Genomic DNA, 21,668 nt, shown 5'->3' with positions numbered 1-21,668 from the left:
TGTGTCATGAATGACCAGAGTGTTTGGACTGCCCTAGAGAGGAACTAAGGTATTCGCCTTGCGGGTTAGTTGTATTCCTTGATTGTACGGGTGTGTTTGGGCTTACTTTTGAATACCTATAAGATATCTACATATGTTATATAGAAGTTCTAAAACTTCTTTTATGGGAGGGGTATGACTTAATAACATTTTGTCTGCGGGGGGCCAGTCCTACCCTTATCTGACATTGGATATTGGTAAATTTTAATTCAATGACTTAGTTATTAAAACAAGTTATTATAATGAGTTAATAAGATGAGAGTCTTGTTTGGGAAGAAACTATGCCGGTTGAAATGACGGAATTACCTGTCTTCCAAGCTGAGAATGATTATATTATGATCTTTAAAGTGTTAGTTATGATAAGTAAAGACTGGAAATGGTTATATATGGTTAATCTACTCATATCAGCAAATTCCATTTTGCTGACCCATGTTTGCTTTGTTTTGGCAACGTGGGTGTGTTTTTGGGAACATAGGTGGAAGGCAATGGAACCGCGGCATGTGATTTGGATTCTTGCCTGGAGCAGTCCGTTAATTCTTTTATTAGGTCTGATTCTTATTGAAAAGATGTAATAACATAGTTTACATTTTTTTTATGACATGAAAATACGATGTTGAAGACCTGTTATTCTTAGAGTGATTTGATATTTTATTGAGATGGAAGATAGACTTTTTTTATAAAGTAATAAAGAGAATTTTTGGAAATTATTTTGTTGTTAAATTGATTCTTTATGATGTAGGTTTTCGGGTTTGGCATGTGTTGTATTCACCGCTTCATAGCCTGGGTTTTTAGACAATTGAACCGAGTGATGTTTGAGATATTTATATTTCAAATATTCACTTTAATTTAGAAATTGAGGGCTGTGACATCGCACTCTTTTAACAACACTCGTATTCGCCAGCCGAATCACTGGTCATACACATAAGGTTGGCGGTTGGCGTCCACTTAACCACATACTCACAGACATGAGCAAAACACACACCGAACAACAGCCACATTCAGTGAGAACATTGGGCAACTTGTTACTACCAGTAATAAGACAGACTTCAACAACTCAGATACCATGTTGAAAATCATTTGATTTTAAAAGTCTGAGTATGTAGGGAGGTGCACCAACAATGTATATCAAAGGAATCTTAGGTACTATTGGTGACTTATAATTCGTGGAGGATGATCTGAACACCATGTTGAGGGCGAATGAAGATCCGGTCAACAGGAGAGTGCACATAAGAGGGTGAAAGGGTGAAAGCATATCGTTGCAGGATCATAGAGAGAGTGATCTTTACTTCTATGTGTGCAAAATTCGAACCCACACAGATTCGAGGGCCCATTCCAAATGGGATAAAAGCATTGGTGTTTTTAGTAGCGTTGGTGATTCCTCCAGAAAATCTATCCGGTTTGAAAAGATTAACCTCTTCTCCCCATACTTTTGGATCATGGTGGCAGACAAGCTGGGACACAATAACTTCAATATCCGCCGGAAGAAGAATCTCTCCTAACCTTACTTGGCGAGCAACTGTTCTGCGCAGGTTAAGAGCTGGAGGATACAACCTCAGCGTTTCATTAATAATCATTGTCATCTGCGAGGAAAAACAAAAGGTATCATCATAATCAACAAAAATCTTGTCTATAGAAATTAAAATTACAGAGTATCCGAGTTCTTCTGGAAGCAAAGACTATCAGCTACAGAGTTTTTTTAGTAAGACTGACAGAATGCTCTAAAGTCATCCAACTTGCAAAAACAATAATTCCCCATTGACAAGCAGAGGTATCTGTAACCTCTTAACTGCCTCCTAGCTACTTTAATATAGGTTAATAACTTCAGGTAGAACTTTGTATATCTGGATCGCTAACTCTTAAACTAGTGCAGATGTGAATGCATACATATATTCTATGGATAACCAGACTTACCATCTTCATTTTCCCAATGCTGTTATCTTCTGTAGTTGGTTGCTTTTCACCAAATAAAGCAAATACCTCTTTCCTTGCTTTCTCTTGCCAATCTGTGTGGATGGCTAGTAGAAACATTGTCCAAGTAAGTAAGCTCATAGTTGTTTCATGTCCAGCGAAGTAGAATGTCTTGCATTCGTCAATCATGTCATCTATTGAAATTCTCTTGGCTTCGTCGTTTTCCTCATTTCCATTTATAAGCAAATCAAGATAATCAGATTCAGAGCCATTTATTTTTGCAGTCTTTTTCTTCTCTTTTCTTCTCCTTATTATCTGTGAAAACGATTCTCTTATTTCTTGTTCGAGCATGTCTGCTTTTCTTTCATCATTGGATTTGATCAGTTTTCTGCAGAATAAAACTTCTTTTTAGTCAAAGAAATCCTGAGTAAATCTCATTTGATTCAAAAAAAAAAAAATTACACCAGAAGTTTTTCTTTTTTCGTTTGATTGTTATATTTGCGTTTATGTGAACTTCATTAGGCCATCCAAGCCATGAGCACTAAACATCATCTGAAAGGTTTTGACTCCAAAATGAAAAGAAAATAGAAATTAAAATTAAGAAAACATGCAAGGGGCCAAAAACAGCCAGAATCTTGGTTCGTATACGAAAAAATAGGCTTACCCGATCACAGGGAGTTTGATTTGAAGAGCATTTGCAGCAACTATGGAGGCCAGCTTTGTCAGCATATCAAAGATTTTCTGCCCTTCTAGGTAATTGCTTCCAAAAGCAGTCTTAGAAATCACATCAGAGGTTAAAACTCTGAATTCCTCGAAAACTTCGATCTCTTTTCTTTCTTGTCCTGCCCACCTCTGCATCATATTTTCCACACTAGTAATAATTGATGGAGCCATACCCTGCACATATGTGATTCTGGCTAAGTATTAGTCCTGTCTCGTCCACGGTTAAGGTTCTCATTTTATAACTTTAAGTGATTCCAGGCTGCAAAAAATTTCTTGTTAATTATGTAGATATAGGTATAAGGTATTATAAGCATTCCTAATTACTAAGAATCAGGTAAGTTAAGATTTGAATGAAACAAGCTAGTAAGACTGACATTTTCAGTTATATGAGTTCAGACAACACAAGTTTAATCAGAGGAAGATCAATGACACAATTACTCCAATTTATTCTAGAAATTAAAAATCTATGCTTAATGAAGCTGGACACCACTGGAACAACAATTGCGTATTCGCGCGATGATTATTATAAAAAATATTAAAAGATTAACCTTCAAATTTTCTAAATGGAAAGCATGATTGGCCAGTTTACGTTGCTTGGACCACTTTTCGCCTTCGGCCATCACAAGGCCATCCCCGAACAGCTTCTTTACGTAGTCCTCTGGCTTTACCTTCTTGTATACTTCTCTATTGTTCAGAACCTTTTTTATGAGATCAGGTTCAGTTAGAAACAGTTGTGCTTTGTGTCCATGCCAGCTGAGGAAATTCCCACCTGGTGCCATTATAGAAACCAAGAATTCAATTCATGAGGAATAAGGATCTTCAAAACTAACTTAAATCTAATTCAATCAATACAGTAACAAGTAATCAAAATGGATATAGTCACTCGACTGACCGTATAATTTTGTCCACAAGTGTAAGTGAGGCTGAACTCTTGGAACGATGTCGTGCATCAGCTTAGATGGATTTTTCGAGGATTGCCTTTTCATCTTAAGTACTTCTTTTGTATTTCCATGAAGAAATTTGTATGGGGGACCTTTGATTCCCTGTGAACCTAACAGTTTCTGTATTTGAATTGGACGCCACCATACTTTGTAAAAGAACTTAATGAAGCTCACAAGGAAGTAAAGAAACAAACAAGTTGGGATCAAGATTTTTAGAGCTTCTACACTCATCTTTCCCATCCCTTCAATGAAGTCAAGCTCAGGGTAGTACATTATATATTCCTCAATCCTCACTATCTGCATATAAAATAATATAGAGGCCAGATCTTCTCCGCCCGGGTGGAAAAGTTAAGTTTTTACGCCTTACAAAATTAAATCGACACCTGTCTTGTCCAACTTATTCCACACCCAGAGGAAAGGGTAGTAAGGGCAACATTTTAAAGGATTGTTTTAAAGGAAAAACATTCTACAGAGGACCTTTAAATGAGGGGTGATACAGCGCTAACTTTTAGAACCAAAATTAAAATCTCCAACGAACCATTCCAAACCCTAATTTAATTACACAATTCCAACTTCAAAATTCGATTTCAATTAGTTAACCAAACGAGGTACACACTCAAACTCTCATATCAATTCAAGAAGAAGATGATGAGAATTTGAATAATGGGTCAAAACCTCAGACACCCATTTCAATTGAAAAGAAGAGGATATAGAGAAATCTCAAAAGTCCATTTCAATTGAAGATGAGAATGATGAGTTTAAAGTTGAAAAAATTGATTTTATCCATAAAACAATGAAATTATTGAAGAAGAAGACGAAGATAATCAAGATGTGTTCGTTGGGCTTCAGCTCCTTTTTAAAAGATATGTAAGGATTAAGACATATATCCAGTCCGTTAAAATTAGAGGCTCATTTAGGGACTAGTTAGATGGAGTTTTTCTTGAAGGTTCGTTAAATTTGAAGTTAAAGACCCGAATCCATGCCCTATTGGTGATGCCCTAACGGTGTTAGAGGTAACAAAAATATCAAAACAAAATGGGTGAATTAGAGATACCCCTCTTTGATAAGTTTTTTTTTGAGATATTCATGTTTTGAAAATCATTTGAGATACTCCCTAACTAACGTTTTCGTCAATAAAGTATTGTGCACTGACCAAAACCCCTTTCTAAAAATTATTTGAGATACCCTCCTGCCCTATAAAATTATTTGAGATAGCCCTCTAGTAATTGAAAAAAGTGAATTTTCATATACAAAACTACTTTGTAAATACAAATAGATATGAACAATTATTGTTCATATAAACAATAAGTATTCATAGTTCATGTTGAGGTATGAATAGTGATTGTTCATAATCCAAATAGGTATGAACAATGATTGTTTATACTCCAATAAGTGTTTTTATTGATCATACATTATGTTGATGTATGAACAGTGTGAACAATGAGTGTTCGTATCTCATGTTGAGGTATTATTCATACCCCAAATAGGTATGAACAATGATTGTTCATACTCCAATAAGTGTTCATACTGTTCATACATCACATAATATATGATAAATAAGAATAATGATTGTTCATATGAACAGTAATTGTTCATACTCCAATAAGTGCTCTTACTGATCATACATTATGTTGATGTATGAACAGTGTGAACAATGAATGTTCATAGCTCATGTTGAGATATGAACAATGATTGTTCATACCCCAAATAAATGTTCTTACTGATCTTACATTATATTAAGGTATGAACATTGATTGTTTATATTACAAATATGTTCATACACATGAGGGTATCTCAAATAATTTTATAGGGCGGGGGTATCTCAAATAGTTTTTAGAGGGGTGTTTTGGTTAGTAAATACTAGTTAACCGACCGAAACATTAGTTAGGGTATCTCTCTCGATTTTCAAAATGGGGTTTCTCAAAAAAATTTCTCAAACAGAGGTATCTCAAATTGACCCAAACAAAAATCGCTACAAATTAGAAAGATTCCGGTATGCAAGGGTACATAAAACTAAGAAAAAGAAGTGGCAAACTTGAATGCATCAAACAAATTTTCAAATTTTGTAGAACAATGTTCACAAGGATCACTGATCAATCTTGTTTATCTTTTTAGTCTTCTTTTATTTGAGTATTGTTGGTTATGCCTAGATGCACTATTAATGGTGATACACTAAGAGATCAAATCTATAAACAAAATCTATGATTTGTGTAGTCATTTCTTCATAGAGCAATTGATGTTAAAGTGGTGAACTACTGAACTAGTTAGAAGAGAGAGAATGTCACAGCCCGAATTTCTAAACAATTACAAAGTGAATATTTGAAATATAAATATCTCAAACATCGCTATGTTCAATTGTCTAAAAATCCAGGCTATGACGGGGTGGATACAACACATGCCAAAACCGAAAACCCACATCATAAAAGAATCAACTTAACAACAAAAATCTCCAAAATTTCTCAACTATCACTTTATTAAAAGACTATCTTTCATCCCAATAAAACATCAAACAACTCTAAGAATAAAAGTCTTCAACATCGTATTCTCATGTCATATGAATATGAAACTACGTTATTACATAATTCCAAAAAGAATCAGACCTAATGAAATAACTAACGGACTGCTCCAGGAAAGAATCCAAATCAAATGTCGTGGTTCCACTGCCTTCCACCTATATTCCCAAGAACACACCTACGATGCCAAAACAAAGCAAACATGGGTCAGCAAAATGGAATTTGCTGGTATGAGTAGAATAACAACATAAAAACATTTCCCGACTTTAATTATCCAACAAACACTTTATATGTACCTATAACTGAATCATTCCCAGCTTGGAAGACAGGTAGTTCCGTTATTTCAATCGACATAATTTCTTCCCAAGCAAACTTCCATTCTATTAACTCATTATAATAACTCATTTTAATAACTTAATAATTGAATTAAATCTTATCGATATCCACTTCTGTATAAGGGTAGAACCGCGTCCCTGCACAAAATATTAATAAGTTCCATTCTACTGCAAACGGAAGTTAGAAATTCTAAATAAACATATGTAGATATCCTATCAGTATTCAATTGTAAGTACATGCACACCCGTACAATCAAATCAATTTCTCTTATTAATTAATCGATTTTTTTTCTTATACATCCACCCTTTAGTACTTACTCCACACATTTGCCAAATCACACATTCCTGTGTGCCTCTGTCTGCCACTGAATACCACAATATCATAGCCATCTCTAGGCTTTCATACAAATATTTTACAGCCTCTTTGGGCATAAAACTCAGGTCATTAATGTCACATTCAATGAATACCTTAGGTCATTCCCGCCACATTCATCAAGGAATACCTATCATATCACTAACGGGCCATTCATGGCACATTCAATGAATGCCCTGGGTCATTCCCGCCACATTCAAGGAATACCCAACCCTACATTCCCGTACACTAAAGGAATGCAAATAACCCGCAAGGCGAATACCTTAGTTCCTCTCTAGGGCAGTCCAAACAATCTAGTCATTCATGCACATTCAATGAATACCCGGGTCATTCATGGCACAATCAATGAATACCATAACGCTAATGGGCCATTTATGACACATTCAATAAATGCCCACCTAGCATATGATATCATCAGCCATAAAATCTCATTTTCAAAACTTGAGGTGTGGAGAGTTCTAAAAGGGTGCGGTAAATTTGTTTACGCATTATTGAACTTTATTGCATATATTATTTCAGAGAACGGAGGAGTATCTTGTTTCATGTATTATTGTTTACGCGTTATTAATTATATTGATGTCTAAGCGCCATAGCGTCGTATATATATATAAAGGTCTTAGCCTAAAGCCAAACACGCTAATAGCCCTAGACCTATCCTAATATACCAAATTATAATCCGAGTTAAAAGTCAAACTCGGGTCAACTAGTCAAAGTCAACCCTCGGGTCAACAAAGAAATAACAACCGGTCCCTAAACTCCTCTAAGCCAAAAACCCAAAGACTAAGGCCCAAAGTGTTTTGTAACTCCCCGAGACCCATCACACATCCCAAGGACGTGGAGATGAATCTCGAGGCAGTCACTTTCCCAATTCTATTGAAATTTCGGCGGAGTTTCCTTTGTTTTATCAACGTTTCGTATACGAAAAACCTGTCATAAAACCTGGACATTTTATAATTCATCTTTCCAACAACCATATATATACAAACTAACTTCATACGCAACAGTGATGTATAACTATATCCACAAAAGGTTTAAGTGTAACTATTACTCCAATACATCGTTTAGTACATCAAAATGAACTAACTCTCTATATATACAACAAAAGAATGAACTAGACTCTATACAACCCAAAATGAAATTGACTCTGCCCCTCGTTAAGCATAGGGGAAACCATCCAAATCCCTATAACCATCCTCACTAGTGGTAGGGAAAGCCTCCTCCGCAACTGGTTCGGCTGAAATGTTAATGTAAGATGAGCAAACAACTATGCCCAGTAGAAATGCACATAACCAATAAATAGACTACTTATAGCAAAACATTTAAAACATGCAGGTTTCCATAATAATATCCAAATATTGTGACTATATAATACATCACTAACTAGCAGAAATCATTTCGATATGCCTCGTTAATATTCAAAAATATAGTTTTCACAAACATCATACAACTATTGTGGCCGCTGCATCCTATTAGAATGGTGAGGGTACGACCGGTACTTTCGGTCCGATCCGCGGTATATCTCGGTTCAAGATTTCCCAAAGGTGAACCATGCACCGTTGTTTTCCTGATTTTACCGGCAGGGAGCTGAAATGTTGTTGTTGTGTTCGTACACACAAAATCCCCAAAGCTTTTAGGGCTCAGGTGGGCCCTGTAACCACGACCCTCATACGGGCTGTCACCTAACTTACGGTGGTCAACCGCTCGACGACTGTAGACTGCTTAGGATCCTGACACACATCCAGGAGTGGACTAAACTCTCACTCCTCACGTCTAAACCTCATCGAGGTAACATGTAACCTCACACAAGCTAAGCACCATACACAGTGACACGTGCAAACATGGTTATCTAGAAAAGTAGAAAAGAAATTCCCGGACTACATCCCCGTGATGCATCCCTTTAAAGATGGCCCACCACCTCGAAAGGTGTACACCACGGTTGGAATCTAGAAGCGAACCGCCTCTGCGGAAATGCGACAACAGTTCCTTCTTTATAGAATTCACAATTCCTTTTCTAAATCCCCTCGATATAAGCATAGTAATATATATACTTCGATATTACGGTTATTTCCAAATACTATAGATACATATTTAGTTTTTCTTTTAAAATTGTTGGTTCAGATGTGTGAGTTCACGGATTCCCAACCGTCGATTCAATACAACCTATGACTCCCAAACGGGCCAGTCATAGTAAATGACAACCGATGATTCCCAAACGGCGAATCATCAAAAATAACAACAACCATATCCATAGAGCAATCCAGAATCTCACACATAGCTACAAACAATCGGGTAATTCATACCCACATAGAAAAATCCATCTCTCTTTCTCCTTCCTGAGACAAGAGACGATCAACCCTTCCCAAAACTAGTTTTTTTTCTCTTTTAACGAAAGAAAACAATCCCAGCTACCCAGATTTCATAAAAATCATTTCACACGAAAGCTATCCATATATCTAGTTTATATTGAGAAAAATATAATGGAAAACATGAATATCACATATACATACATGATTGATACGCAAACTATCTCTTATCAATTTAAACAATTCAAATCATGCATGAAAATAAGCATGCTATATATTGGTATGTAGGTTCCTACCTTACACTACAAATGCGACAGACTTTTGTGACGGTGGGGCGTCGAATTAATATTTGTGGCGCTTTGGGAGGCGTTGGAATTTAAGCGTCGTGTTGGTGTGTGTCGAATTATTTGTGACGCCAGTGTGTCACACAATTTCTAATTTATATCGCATGCGCCGTCACTAATTATGCATTACTAACGCCGCATGCGCCGTCACTAAATATGAATTACTAAACGTGCGCCCGTCACTAAACGTGCATTACTAACGCCTATATGCGTCACTATTGAACTTTCGAATCTCCCAAAAATCGGCGCTGGCTATAACTTGGCGCCAAAACAATTTAACGCTCGATCACAAGAATTATAAATTTGTATTTTTTTAAAAGGCTTACTTGGCCTTTGTCGGCGTCACAAATTATTATATATTTGAAAAAAATAATATTTGTTTTGGTTTCCATCCTAATATTTACCTTATCCCACCTTCCCCTCCAATTTAACTGTACAAGAGAGGAATCTCATCATCTAAAACACAAACCAATACGTACGCAACAACATTTCTTCATTTACATTAAGCCACAATTAGCTGGAGTGACCACTACAAATTTCCCATAACAGCTTTACTTAATCGGTGGTCATCTACCCTCTGGGCCACCAAAGAGTCCATAGCTTAATCAGCCTTCCATATCACAATTAATGCAGCTCGGTAACCCCAAACAACCCTTCTCTTAAAAGCTCCACTTGATGCAAATTGTGAACCAGAATAGCAAGGCTTGAGCTTTTATTGTTGTAGGACTGATGAAAAGTCAAACCACAGCAAGTGCCAAGTATCATCTGCCATTTCTCCCCGAGTAAAGTAGCGCTTCGGATTGGATGCCATCACCAATATTCTTCTTGGTCTTGACCTTATCGAGGACGAGCTTTTACTGGACAACTGTTGAATTTGCCTCTCATGCTCTTTAAGCATTTCGTCGAGATTCCCCGCAGGAGGCATTAAAGGTCCAGAGTAACAGTATGAAGACATGGACATACTTGTAATGAGATTTGTAACTCAACATTCACATTTGGATCTGCTGCAGCGTTGGAGTTTCTCGAATCCCTCCTCCCATATTCGATTCACGGCCTTTAACATAAGCTGCTCTTTGCCTCGCATAAATATCGTCCCAAGATCTGTTGGTAGAAAATAATTACATGATAGAAAGAAAATAGTAACACTTTGTGCCTTTTGTGGAAGAGGTTGCGATCCTCGGTTAGTGTTCGGATCTTCTTTTTCATTTTCATATTCAAAGCGAGGCGGAGGAAGAGCTTCTAGCTACCATCTAAAACCATCTATAGAGGACTCTAGGAGATGCTACAAAAAGCCTCACGGTTTACATAAATGGCCTCAAATACAAGAAAAAACATTTTGAAAAATGGTTTGCCACCTAAAAACAAAGAGCATGAGGGAGTCTCACTCGACACATTAAACTGATAGGGCTGAATAACATTTTCCAGAACAAAAGAATGACATAAGCTGAAATAAATTAATTATTACATACCTTCTAGCTTCCTCATCCCGGAGTTTAGTATCAAACTCCTTGCTCGGTGGATACTTGGGCAAAGTTGATGGATCACAGGGGTATGGCTTTGTTGTAAAGAACCGACCAAACAAATGATCTTGAAGTTAGGAAAAGGAAATAGCGGGAAGTATATATATTAAAACATTACTTCTCAAACCCGGATGCTCCACATATGACATACCTAAGAATTCAAGTCGCAGTAGATGATGATCCAGGGCTTGGGTTCTATAGCAAGTAGATTAAGGAATACTGTTGTCCATTGGCCTCAACCCAAGCATCTCCATTTGGAGCCTTTACCATCTTGTATGGAACCATTTTCATTTCTTTTTGTGTCGTGGGTCATCAAACCTTACGCCAATCGGGCGCTTTAGTCCCAGAGACCGTGTTTGTCGGGTTTGTTCTGGATCGACGCTTGGCGGGAGTGCCAACGAAGTTCCCCTTTTGGTTGAAGGCTACCAGCGATGGAGTGGTTCGAGCACCTTCAATTTTCAATCACCTTTGCTGCGGTGCATACATGACAAGAACAAATAAGAAACAACCTTAACTAAGTAAACTCTTGGAGAATTGACAAGTCTCATACCTTCCCTTCCGCGGATAAACACACCTAATTGGTGGTACCCAAATCGATACCGATAATATCATTTCCAAAGAAGAACTGCATAAAGTCGAAACTTAGTTATTTCATCAAAGAAACAATATAGAAATTAAAGAATAGTTGTAGTGGATATCATAACAACTCTCTCTTGTACTGACCGGTCTTGCTAGGCTCGCCCATTTTGGCGAAAATCGAATCGGCCAATGAGTTCTTAACATTGCCAGCGAAATGCAATGTTATATCTTATATCTTATATTAGATGCAAATAGGAACTGTTAAACGAATGAACTGAAAGATTAAGATCTACCAGCGGAACAGAGATAATGTACCTGCTCATAAGCTTCACGTGCTTTATTCCTTATTCCAACATTTGCAAGTGGCAATATTAAGTGCTCCCTCTGGTTCGCTACATTTCCTTTTTTCATCCAGACATTTCAAGACAGCACACAGAGAAAATGAAGTAAGTTAGAGCAACCTGCTGGCTGGAGAGAGGCAGCTGTGGCTGATGAAAGAGAGTCAACTTACCCCCTTCTGCTTCACTTGAGCTTCTTCTTACTTTGGTTGAGTTACCTACCATTACCAAGCAATCGCCTTTCCTTTGCAGCCAAGGCAGCCGCAGTGAATCTCCCCTTCTCTTGTCTCTCCTACCTACCACGAGAAAAAAGAGGTAGAAGCAACGAATTATTTCTTTTTATTTGAACCTAATTCCTTCCCGGTGGGACAATAAAATTCCTTCCCTTTCTGATGATCCGATCAAGAAATTGAATTTGTTATCACGCTAAATTAAACAGGGCAATAAATGAAATAGAAGAATTGTATGCCCACCGCCTCTCTTTCAATTGAAATGATTAGCGCTTAGAGCCGTGTTGTGACTACTTCTTCTTTGTGTGCCCGGTGCCCACCAAAGCACGGACTCTACTCACCCACTCTTGGACTATTATCACGGGCTAGTGAGACTATTCCACTACTGATTGATGGACTTACTACTTTCTTCGACCGATGAAAGGAGTTAAGACCCGACTCAATATCGGGATAGACAGAGGTGGCTTGATGGCTTTACCCCTTTATTGAAGGATGAAAAACCCCTTCTATTACTAAAGCATTTATGTACTCGGATAGGTGGCTAAAAAGATTGGTTGAGAATAGGAAATAGCAACCTATGAACTAACAACCTATTATTATAAAATCGGTTGCTACAAAGATAGGTTGTGGAAAGGACTGGCTTGATGCCGGTGAAAACACGCTTCACTAGTAAACCTTGCTTTTTGAAACAAAATAAGTTTTCCGGGGATTCAAAATAGGAATCGGGGTTGTAGTAAGTGGGGAGTTTGACTTGCCTTTAGGCCCCCACTATCAACTCTTATCCTCTTACGGGGAAGAATCCGTTGTGGACATAGTAAACCTCGCTACTAGGAGCCGCCCTTAGCCCATTCTTCGACTTTAGGCAGTCATCGAGGGTTGACGAATTCCTTATCAAGCTAAAAGCAAACGGGCTTAAGGGAATATGGATCCATTATATTGTGAATGTGTCTTAAGGGAAAATTCGGACCATTAGCGTAACCTCTCAATTGCATAATGAGTCAAAACTATTTCGAGATCAGCCACTACGTAAACTATGATGATGACATGACTCAAAACCTAGGACTTGATGAGTTCATGTTAACAATTAGATATATAAGGAACTCAAAATATGACAAGTTATGGACCATATGATCTTTAAGAAACTTCGGCGACATCACTCAAATGCTTTATGGCTATCGGGTATAGCAATTGTATCTAGAGGACTAGAGGTGCTTTGAAGTAGTGTCCGAAAATTACCTCAAACCTACCTTTCCGCTTTTATTGTAATTGCATTTTCCCCGTTAAGAACAAAAAAATTGTTAACAACAAGAAAAATTACCTACTCTATTATAAAAACATCACTTTCGACAAAGAGAATCAAGAGAAAATGATAACTCAAAGTATGAATCATTATATGAAGACAAATACCTCGGTGTACCGGGAGCAATTCCTATCAAGACAAGCCACTTTTCAGCGGGGTCACACCGATAGCTAATAATTTGATTGTTTGTCAAATTAGCCGTTCTATCAAACATCTTTACTGAGCTCGAGTCACGGATATGAAAAACATGTAAACAATGTATTCAGACTACAATTAAAATATAAAATATGAGAGAGAGAGAGAGAGAGAGCAAATTTACATTACGTTAGTAATTAAGAGGGCAGGAGGAAGGTAACTTGCCTTGAATTGACCAATGATATCTTGAGGTTTATGCGTGACAAGGCCCAACATTTTTGGAGTAATCCAACGCCAAAATACAATCTAAGCATACAAAATAATAAGGTGAACGAGCTGGACTAGTTTTAAGAGTACTATAACTTATAAGGACAATCTGAACTGTGAATAGAGAAGTAATCACCTGCTTAGGCATCTGATGTGACCTCATCTCCGTATCCATTTCAATGTCGAATATTTTCAAATAATCACAAGTAGTTCCAGGAAGTTGATCTTAAAAAAAGACATAAATCAAAATTGTTATTGAGATGAGACATAAATCAAAATTGTTATTGTGACTCATTATATTGTGAATGTGTCTTAAGGGAATATGGATCCATTACTTGGGCACATGCGCATTGTGTCTAGGGGACTTCTCGAAACTAAGAAGAAAACCAAAATGAGTCAATCCATAAAACCCAATTCGCAATAAGAAGGAATATTGTGAATTTTACCTCTCTTTAAGCTTGGGATCATGAATTTTAGGGCAAGGTCCTGACACACCAGATTCGGATTCACGGCCTTTAACAGAAGCTGCTCTTTGCCTGCGTAAATATCGTCGATTCAATGCACGCTAACATCTGTAAATGCATCATCTCTCAAGATAAACTTAGCCGTTCACACCTTTTCTTCAATGTAAATTTGTAATGTGTGTCCGACAGATTGAGCATACAATGGAACATAAATACATAATAATAATAATAACAAAAATTCGACCATAGACAAACCAAGTGAACAAGAAGATTTGTCGAAGACACCGCTTTTAGCTCATTCATAGTCGTGACCTCGGGATGCGCCAGCATTTGTAGAGCTCTTTGCTTAGAAAATTCAAATGCAAAATAGCATAAAGTAAATGTAAAAAACAGTTGTAGTCGCGAGTAACTTTCTAGTATAGAGAAACGAGAGATTCTGTTCAAAAGTAAATTGGTAAAATATAATGGAGTGAATATAATCAGCACAAAAGCAAATAGGTTCCCTGCAATCAACGAAACTTGTATCAAACATCTCTTGTATCAAACATCTCCTTCTCTAGCTTAATTAATCTAGCTTAATTTGGCAGAGAGAATACTTACAGATTCCAAATGAGAGTAAGGAACTTGACGAGTTAACATCTCCAAGACAGTGCAGCCAAGACTCCATATATCAGCTGCAAGCCCATAGCCATGACTCTTCCTGTTGACAGCAGATCATCCATGCATTGATTGGTATTGAACAATTAAACCTGACTTCCCCAATCAGATTGAAGTACTGACAATTCCCCACCTAATGCAGAGTGTAAAATGGCATAAAACAAAATGCTCACCTCGGGTGCCATCCGAATGGAGTCCCTTTGCGGACTTCACATCATTGAATTTGGTTGCTGCAAGGTGAACAAAAAGCAATATAAGGTGACAAAGAACTACAATTGCTTAACAAGTTACAGGGAAGCTAAGAAAGAAAGAAACCTTTGCCAATCCAAAATCTGCAAGTTTCAGCGATCCACCGGGCATCCACCAATATATTAGCACATTTAATATCCCTGAGATGACATAAAAAAGAAAAGTGTGTTAGATAGAACTTAGAAGTAGAAGTAGAAGTAGAAGGGAACCTTAGAAGTAGAAGGGAACATTTACACTCCCATCAACTCTTGACCGTTTGGAACCTTTTTGGATCTTACCAGGTACATATTTAACGCGGTTCAACAATTTATCAACATCTGTTCCTTTAAGACGTGATGGAGGAAGGTTAAGCTCTTGCTCCCCATTGAAGTGCTTATTATACCTAAAGATAGAAAGTGTTAGAACTGCTTATTATACCTAACTTGATTATTTAAAAAAAAAAACAATATTTGAAGTGTTTACTATACCTAAACGGGTGATCTGGATCAAGAAACAAACGGTAGTTTGTGTACACAATCTTCTTACTACAAGGTAAACGCTCCGAGGGAGTGTTGTCACCACAAATAGGACATGCTTTATAACCATGTGTCACACAACCAGATAAGTTTCCTAGAGCCGGAAAATCGTGTATCCCCCACATCAACATAGCTCTCAGAGTAAAGTGTTCCCTCTTGTGCATGTCGAACGCAGGGACTCCTTCTCTCCAGAGCTGATCCAACTCATCAAATAGTGGTTCAAGGAAAACATCAATGTTTGTAGTCGGCCGGTCCGGTATTAACAAAGACATCATCTGAAAAGTCGGTTTCATGCACAATGAAGGTGGGAGATTGTATGGCACTAATATGACAGGCCAACAACTCTGTAGCTAGTTGATTGAATGCCCACGAGGATTGAAGCCATCGGGCCAGAACTGCAAGCCAAACATTACGCCCCTCGATGGCGAATTCGGCCATCTCTCTTTAAATTTTGTCCATTGGACTGAATCAACCAGGATGTCGCATATAATCCCATGAAGGTGTTGCTCGAGCATGCCATGTCATTTCCCGTGCTAATGATGGTATCGTATACAATCGTTGGAGTCGTGGACCTAAAGGAAAATGTCTCAATACTTTTTTAGGCACTTTGGATTCCTTCCCTTTTTTACCCTCCACTTTATATCTAGGTGATTCGCAATGAGGACATATCGTCAAATCTTTCTTTGTCCCATAATACAAGATGCAATTATTCTCACATGCATCGATGCGCTTTGCTTTCATCCCTAGGTCTGTCAACATTTTCTTCATTACTGGCCACTTTTCAGGTAAAGTATTTTCTTTTGGCAACCAAGTTCTTAGCATAGACAAGAGTGCGCTCACACTATTTCCGGACCAACCATACTGTTTCTTCAAGTCATGAAGCTCTACAACTGCAGATAGAGTTGTCACAGGACCCTCACATGAAGGGTATAATTTTTCTTCGGCTTTACTTTTGTATTCAGCATACTTTTTACCCAAATCTGGTTCGGGAACAAAAGGTTGTTCAAAATCAGAAATTTGATCAGTAGCTCCTCCATACACATCACCCCTTACACCTTCATGCACGCCATAACAAGCATCAACAAGATTCTCTAACCCAAGCCCTCTATCTTCAATGTTTTCATCTTCAACTATGTCTATCACAGGATACTTCAATTGTTTTTCACCATGTAAGGACCATATAGTATACGTTAGATCAAAACCATTTTGAATTATATGCCTTCGGACTTCGTCAAACACCAATCTTTTCCCCATTCCGACATGTTACACAAGGACAAGGACATGTTGTCAACCCTTCATATTTTTGTGCCAAATCAATAAAACTAGCTACCCCTTCCCTATAGGCGGTGCTCACTTTCGGTTTGGTTCATGAATCCACTCTTTCTGAATCGGCCGTGACATTCTACCATTATGTAGATACAAAGATAAGAAAGAAAAAAGAAAGATAACTCTCGAGTTAGTTAGTTAATTTGAAGCAATCATAGATGACTTAACACTATTACTACCAAGCTCAATTACTTTGTCAGTCTTGAAAGATTTTCAATAGAGAGACTTGACAATTTTTTGATCGAGCTACTATTCTACCAACATAAATCACTATTCTACTAATAGAAATCAGGGAGACAATGATTTCAAAGTTCAAAGCACATTCATAATCAAACTATGTCAAACGTCAAAGCATTCACAAAGTAAAATAACACTATACTGTCAATAAGAAAATTTAAGACCTGCTTTCGTAAAACATTTAGATCAGAACTTAGACCAACCTAAGTTAGGAAGCAAAATGTTTGAATTCAAGCTACCATGACTGAAAATGGATACAAAAATGTTGGAACACTAAAACTTGGGATTCATTATACTTGAACATTTTAGAACAAACACATATTTTAGTATTTCAAAAGCGGAGGGTGCTCAAGATTATAGGACTAGCACCACCCGAGTCCACCACTATCGTCACCAAAAAAAAAACAATTAACAAAAGCCAAACAAAGCCCCAATGTCCTAAATAGATATAAATATTAAACAATTCAGGCACAAATTATGAATTATGAATGGCTAGCTTCAAACAATCAAGAAAAAAAAAAACATAACTTTATAACTTCAAATCCTTAAAGCTAGGATTTTTACGCCAAAAACATAACTTTACAATTTCAAATATTTCAAGCTAGGATTTTACTTAAAAACATTGCCTAACTTGATATAGAGATCTTTGTCAAACATAAAAATTTAAGTAAACAAAAAAAAAAAAAAAAAATAAACAAAAAACAGCAAACATTAAGAACATACCACTCCAAAAGCCGAAAGTTATCGTCTAAGAGAGGCTTCCGGAGATAGACTTCAATAACCTTCTCGATAATCCTTTTGCCAATTTATCTATTTCAAAACATAAACCCAACTATATTACAAATAACTCAAACCATTAAAAGCAAAAATATCGTTCTATTATTACTATTATTACTATTAAGAACTCATATTACTATTATTATTATTCTCATTACTCTTTCTTTCTTTCTTCTTCTCTTTCTCTTTGTTGTTTCCTTCTTTATATTCATTTTTCTTCTCACTGATTTTGAATATATCTCTCCAACGTTTAGAAGTTGATGATGACTCAACTTATGGCCATGGTCGACTCGGTTCTGGCTCAGTTTCTTGTTCTAGCTCTAATGGAACTGAGTTGGGTTTGGGGTCTTGGGAAATGAGGTGTAGAGGTAGAAGCACACCATCTGCTATCAACTCATCATTGAAAGCAGATGGGGCTGTGGACAAGAAGGGTTTCTAACCATCAAAACTCAAACTCGGAGAGTTAGGATCGTTACTTTTTTGTCTCACTTTGTTACTTGAAGATAAGGTTTGGGGTCGTTTTGTTTCATGTTCTTCTAAGTTTGGTTTGTCTTCCATTGTAGCAGAAGGAGAGTTGAGAGAGAGAAGAAGAGGAAAGAGATTTGGGTGGGTGTGAAGCTTATACAGTACAATGAAATGAGATATATCGCAGTATCTGCCAAAGTTTGAGGAATTGGCACGATATTTTACCCAGCATCAAAACTCAAAAATACAACTGAACAATTGAAGATGCTCAAAAGTACAAATAACTCAAACCTAAAATTATAAAAAGCCAACAAATAATCAAACGTGTAAAACTTTGTAATACTAAGTTCGAGACCTTACCTAGCTAGAGAGTGAAGTGAGTCTGATTTTGCGTTAGGGTTTTGAGATTGAGGCCGATAGAAAAGACGATCTTGTTTAGAAGAAAGAGATGAGGTCGAGAAAAGAGAGATGATTTGACGCCATCTCATATCACATGCCTAACACGTGTTTTAGTTGTGACGGTGTATAAAAATAACTCTAACCCCTATTTGTCGTCACTATTTTTCTATGCATTTTTAAAATAAACTAAAATACATTTATGAATTATAGTGACACTAAAACCACAAACCCGGCCTACATCTTTGTCACTTCCTTCCTTCGCGCCACTTTGGCGTCACAAAATAAAAAAACCCATCACAAAAACATCATTTATGGTGTAGTGGCGGGGCATGCCTGCTGCGACATCTGCGAGCTCGACCATTATTCCAAACTTAACCCTTCCCCATAATCCTCGTTTATGAAGAATAACTCCTTATATTAGATTGTTTAGATTTAAAATAAAACTAGGCAAAACAATAACAAACACAAAATGAAGTGACTTTTCACTTGTAATATGACATAGATATAAAGCTAAGCGTGGTTAAACTCTGTACCACCTAACCCAACATCTACATGGTAATGTAAAGGATTAAAACACAAAAGCCGAATAACACATAGTATGAGGCTAACTAAATCTATTTACAATACATATGGATAATTCTATTTACAATACACACCAAGTTTAATTCGATCTCGTTAACTAAGCGAGAAAAGAACCGTACTCACATCAATTCATTAAGCGATAAAAACAATATTCAAATCTGCTAGGCCGTAAGGAGAGCATTTGGACAGCCAAAATCTTGGCTTATAGTCTTATATCATGTAGGAAATACTCATCTAGAAATACAAGAGGTAAAATGTTCCCTTAATAACTTGGGCAACTTCAAATGTTCAACTGATAATCAAAATTGGGTGAAAACAATATATCTAATCAAGTGTATTTTGGGTGCTTTCATGCAAAATTTATCACATAAATAAAACATCGAGGCTGACCTGGATGTAGTTGATCCCTCCGATCCATGTAGGATGTGAAAGAAAACACGCTCAAAGGGGATAACAAAAAAAAAAACACATAAGTTATAAGAAGAAAGTATTTTTTGAAAAAAGAAGCTTTTTGAACAAAATCTTATGAAATCTCAAAATATACCGAAAACTTATCTCCTTGAGAATGCTTTCAAGCATAATCAACATAGACATGGTATGATCCCTTAAGTAACACCTTTGTTCATGATGGCTCAAAACTCCAAATTTATGAGTATGAGCTAATGAATATCATCAACTATGGATCATGTGCAAGAAGACACCCTCAAGTATATTAAAAATGAGAAAGTTCAGAAGTTACAGGAACAAATTCTTATGATCCACCAGTAAAACTTCTGTGAACACGATCTCAAGTACAATCTACAAATGCATAAGATTAGACACAACTTTGAAGCACAATTTACAATTTCATTATAAAGGTAGACCATAATTCAGCACTACCAACAACACATAGATTAGACACGTGCATAACTCTTGACATGCTCGTGATTAGCCCCCATATAAAGAAGCGATAAACTAATTTCAGGTTCTTGGGTATCAAATATAAAAGCGTGATTAGAACTTATGAAAAATACAGAATGAGGAAACAGAGAAAAAAAAATCCGCACTCGAGAACTCACTCATATAGCTTTACTAATTAACTGTTAAGGCAATCTGCGTCATCGGTAATAAAGCAACGTAAACTTAAACACCTATAACTAGGGGTAACAGAAATAATGAATAAGGTGTCTCTAGACTGATCATTTAAAAAAAAAATATGTTGCTAATATAATGCTCTAAGAATTACCTTTTGTTGTTGTTGTTGTTTCCCTTTAGCTCACTCACTTGTCTCTTCTAGTGGCAGATCCTCCAATTCTGTGCTAGAATCCAACTATAGTAGAACTCCTGTTTTGATGCATAAACAAGAACGTGAGTGCAAGGACTTCCATTATTAGATCATGTCAAACCTTGTTGGAAGGGAAATCGTGTAAAATAGTGGATGTTCACTGTAAATCTAACTTGGAAACCAGCTATTATAAACAAACTCATTCACCAAGAAAATTATAAACCCTAGAAAACGAAATCAAGAATTGCAAACCCAAAAACCCAAATCGCGAAAAAAAAAACTAATCTTTATAGAAACTGACTTTAAAAGATTGGAAAGATGGTACCTTTGTCATAAGATGAAGATTTTGAGATAAACAAACTAGCTCTTTTAGTTCATTTTCTTCGAAATTTGGAGTAGATAAACCGAAAACGGAGTGGAATTCGAATTCATTGAGAAAAGTGGAGAAGAAGATTGAGAAAAGTGGGAAGGGGTTTCTCTTCGCTGTGTTGAGAAGAAAAAGAGTTAAGAAGAAATTGCAAGATTGGATTTTGACGCCAGTTCCTGTTGCACCTGCCAAACACGTGCTCTGGATCTTTATTAAAGTGATGCCTCCTTGCCGTCACTAAGTTTTCAACAAATTTCAAAATAAAGTAAAACTAATTTTTAGATTTATTGTGACGCCAAACAACAATTCTGACGCCACTTTGATGTCACACATTTTCTGACGCCTATTTGGCGTCACAAATTAGGAAAAGCCCCTGTCACAAAAAAGCTGTTATGGTGTAGTGTTAGCAAACTCCGTTTCTCCTCGAATCCCACTTAACCGAATCCACTCGTATTTACTCCTATAACATCATATATACACGTAGGTTATTAGAATTTATAAAACTAACGAGAACTCTT

General features: G+C 36.9%; 2 protein-coding genes and 1 long non-coding RNA gene across 4 annotated transcripts; all 3 read right to left on the bottom strand.

Annotated features, from left to right (window-relative positions):
• Positions 1-1,036: 1,036 nt before the first annotated feature.
• Positions 1,037-4,406, bottom strand: LOC147475456 (cytochrome P450 CYP749A22-like). Its single transcript, XM_086582363.1, has 5 exons — positions 3,563-4,406; positions 3,219-3,439; positions 2,612-2,844; positions 1,951-2,335; positions 1,037-1,619 (listed from the first exon to the last, which is right to left on the bottom strand). Exons 1-5 carry the CDS (start codon positions 3,912-3,914, stop codon positions 1,194-1,196), a joined length of 1,617 nt encoding a protein of 538 aa, XP_086438489.1. The 5' UTR covers positions 3,915-4,406; the 3' UTR covers positions 1,037-1,193.
• A 9,355-nt stretch (positions 4,407-13,761) lies between these two features.
• LOC147475455 (clathrin heavy chain 1-like) lies at positions 13,762-14,597 on the bottom strand. The gene is made up of 5 exons (XM_086585421.1): positions 14,568-14,597; positions 14,295-14,384; positions 14,184-14,222; positions 13,985-14,073; positions 13,762-13,887 (listed from the first exon to the last, which is right to left on the bottom strand). Exons 2-5 carry the CDS (start codon positions 14,314-14,316, stop codon positions 13,762-13,764), a joined length of 276 nt encoding a protein of 91 aa, XP_086441547.1. The 5' UTR covers positions 14,317-14,384; positions 14,568-14,597.
• A 686-nt stretch (positions 14,598-15,283) lies between these two features.
• Positions 15,284-21,298, bottom strand: LOC147475454 (uncharacterized). Of its 2 annotated transcripts, none has more exons than XR_015209421.1 (3): positions 21,109-21,298; positions 20,745-20,842; positions 15,284-15,358 (listed from the first exon to the last, which is right to left on the bottom strand). It is a non-coding gene; the product is annotated as an uncharacterized LOC147475454 (long non-coding RNA). The 2 variants fall into 2 exon arrangements; XR_015209420.1 differs by lacking the exon at positions 15,284-15,358 and adding an exon at positions 18,063-18,106.
• Between the last annotated feature and the right edge of the window lie 370 nt (positions 21,299-21,668).

Source organism: Coptis chinensis, chromosome 9 (genome assembly GCF_015680905.1).
Source record: "Coptis chinensis isolate HL-2020 chromosome 9, ASM1568090v1, whole genome shotgun sequence".
Lineage (NCBI taxonomy): Eukaryota > Viridiplantae > Streptophyta > Magnoliopsida > Ranunculales > Ranunculaceae > Coptis > Coptis chinensis.
This window is presented reverse-complemented; position numbering and strand designations above follow the sequence as displayed.

Excerpts from the sequence above, each read along its gene's own strand:
- LOC147475455 (XM_086585421.1), bottom strand. The coding sequence starts at position 14,316 with ATGATCCCAAGCTTAAAGAGAG. Across the intron at positions 14,074-14,183 it reads CACAATGCGCATGTGCCCAA|ATCAACTTCCTGGAACTACT; the intron begins GTAATGGATCCA and ends TCTTTTTTTAAG. Across the intron at positions 13,888-13,984 it reads CACATCAGATGCCTAAGCAG|ATTGTATTTTGGCGTTGGAT; the intron begins GTGATTACTTCT and ends TTGTATGCTTAG.
- LOC147475456 (XM_086582363.1), bottom strand. The coding sequence starts at position 3,914 with ATGCAGATAGTGAGGATTGAGGAATATATAATGTACTACCCTGAGCTT. Across the intron at positions 2,845-3,218 it reads TCCATTTAGAAAATTTGAAG|GGTATGGCTCCATCAATTAT; the intron begins GTTAATCTTTTA and ends ACATATGTGCAG. Across the intron at positions 2,336-2,611 it reads ATCAAACTCCCTGTGATCGG|AAAACTGATCAAATCCAATG; the intron begins GTAAGCCTATTT and ends TTTATTCTGCAG.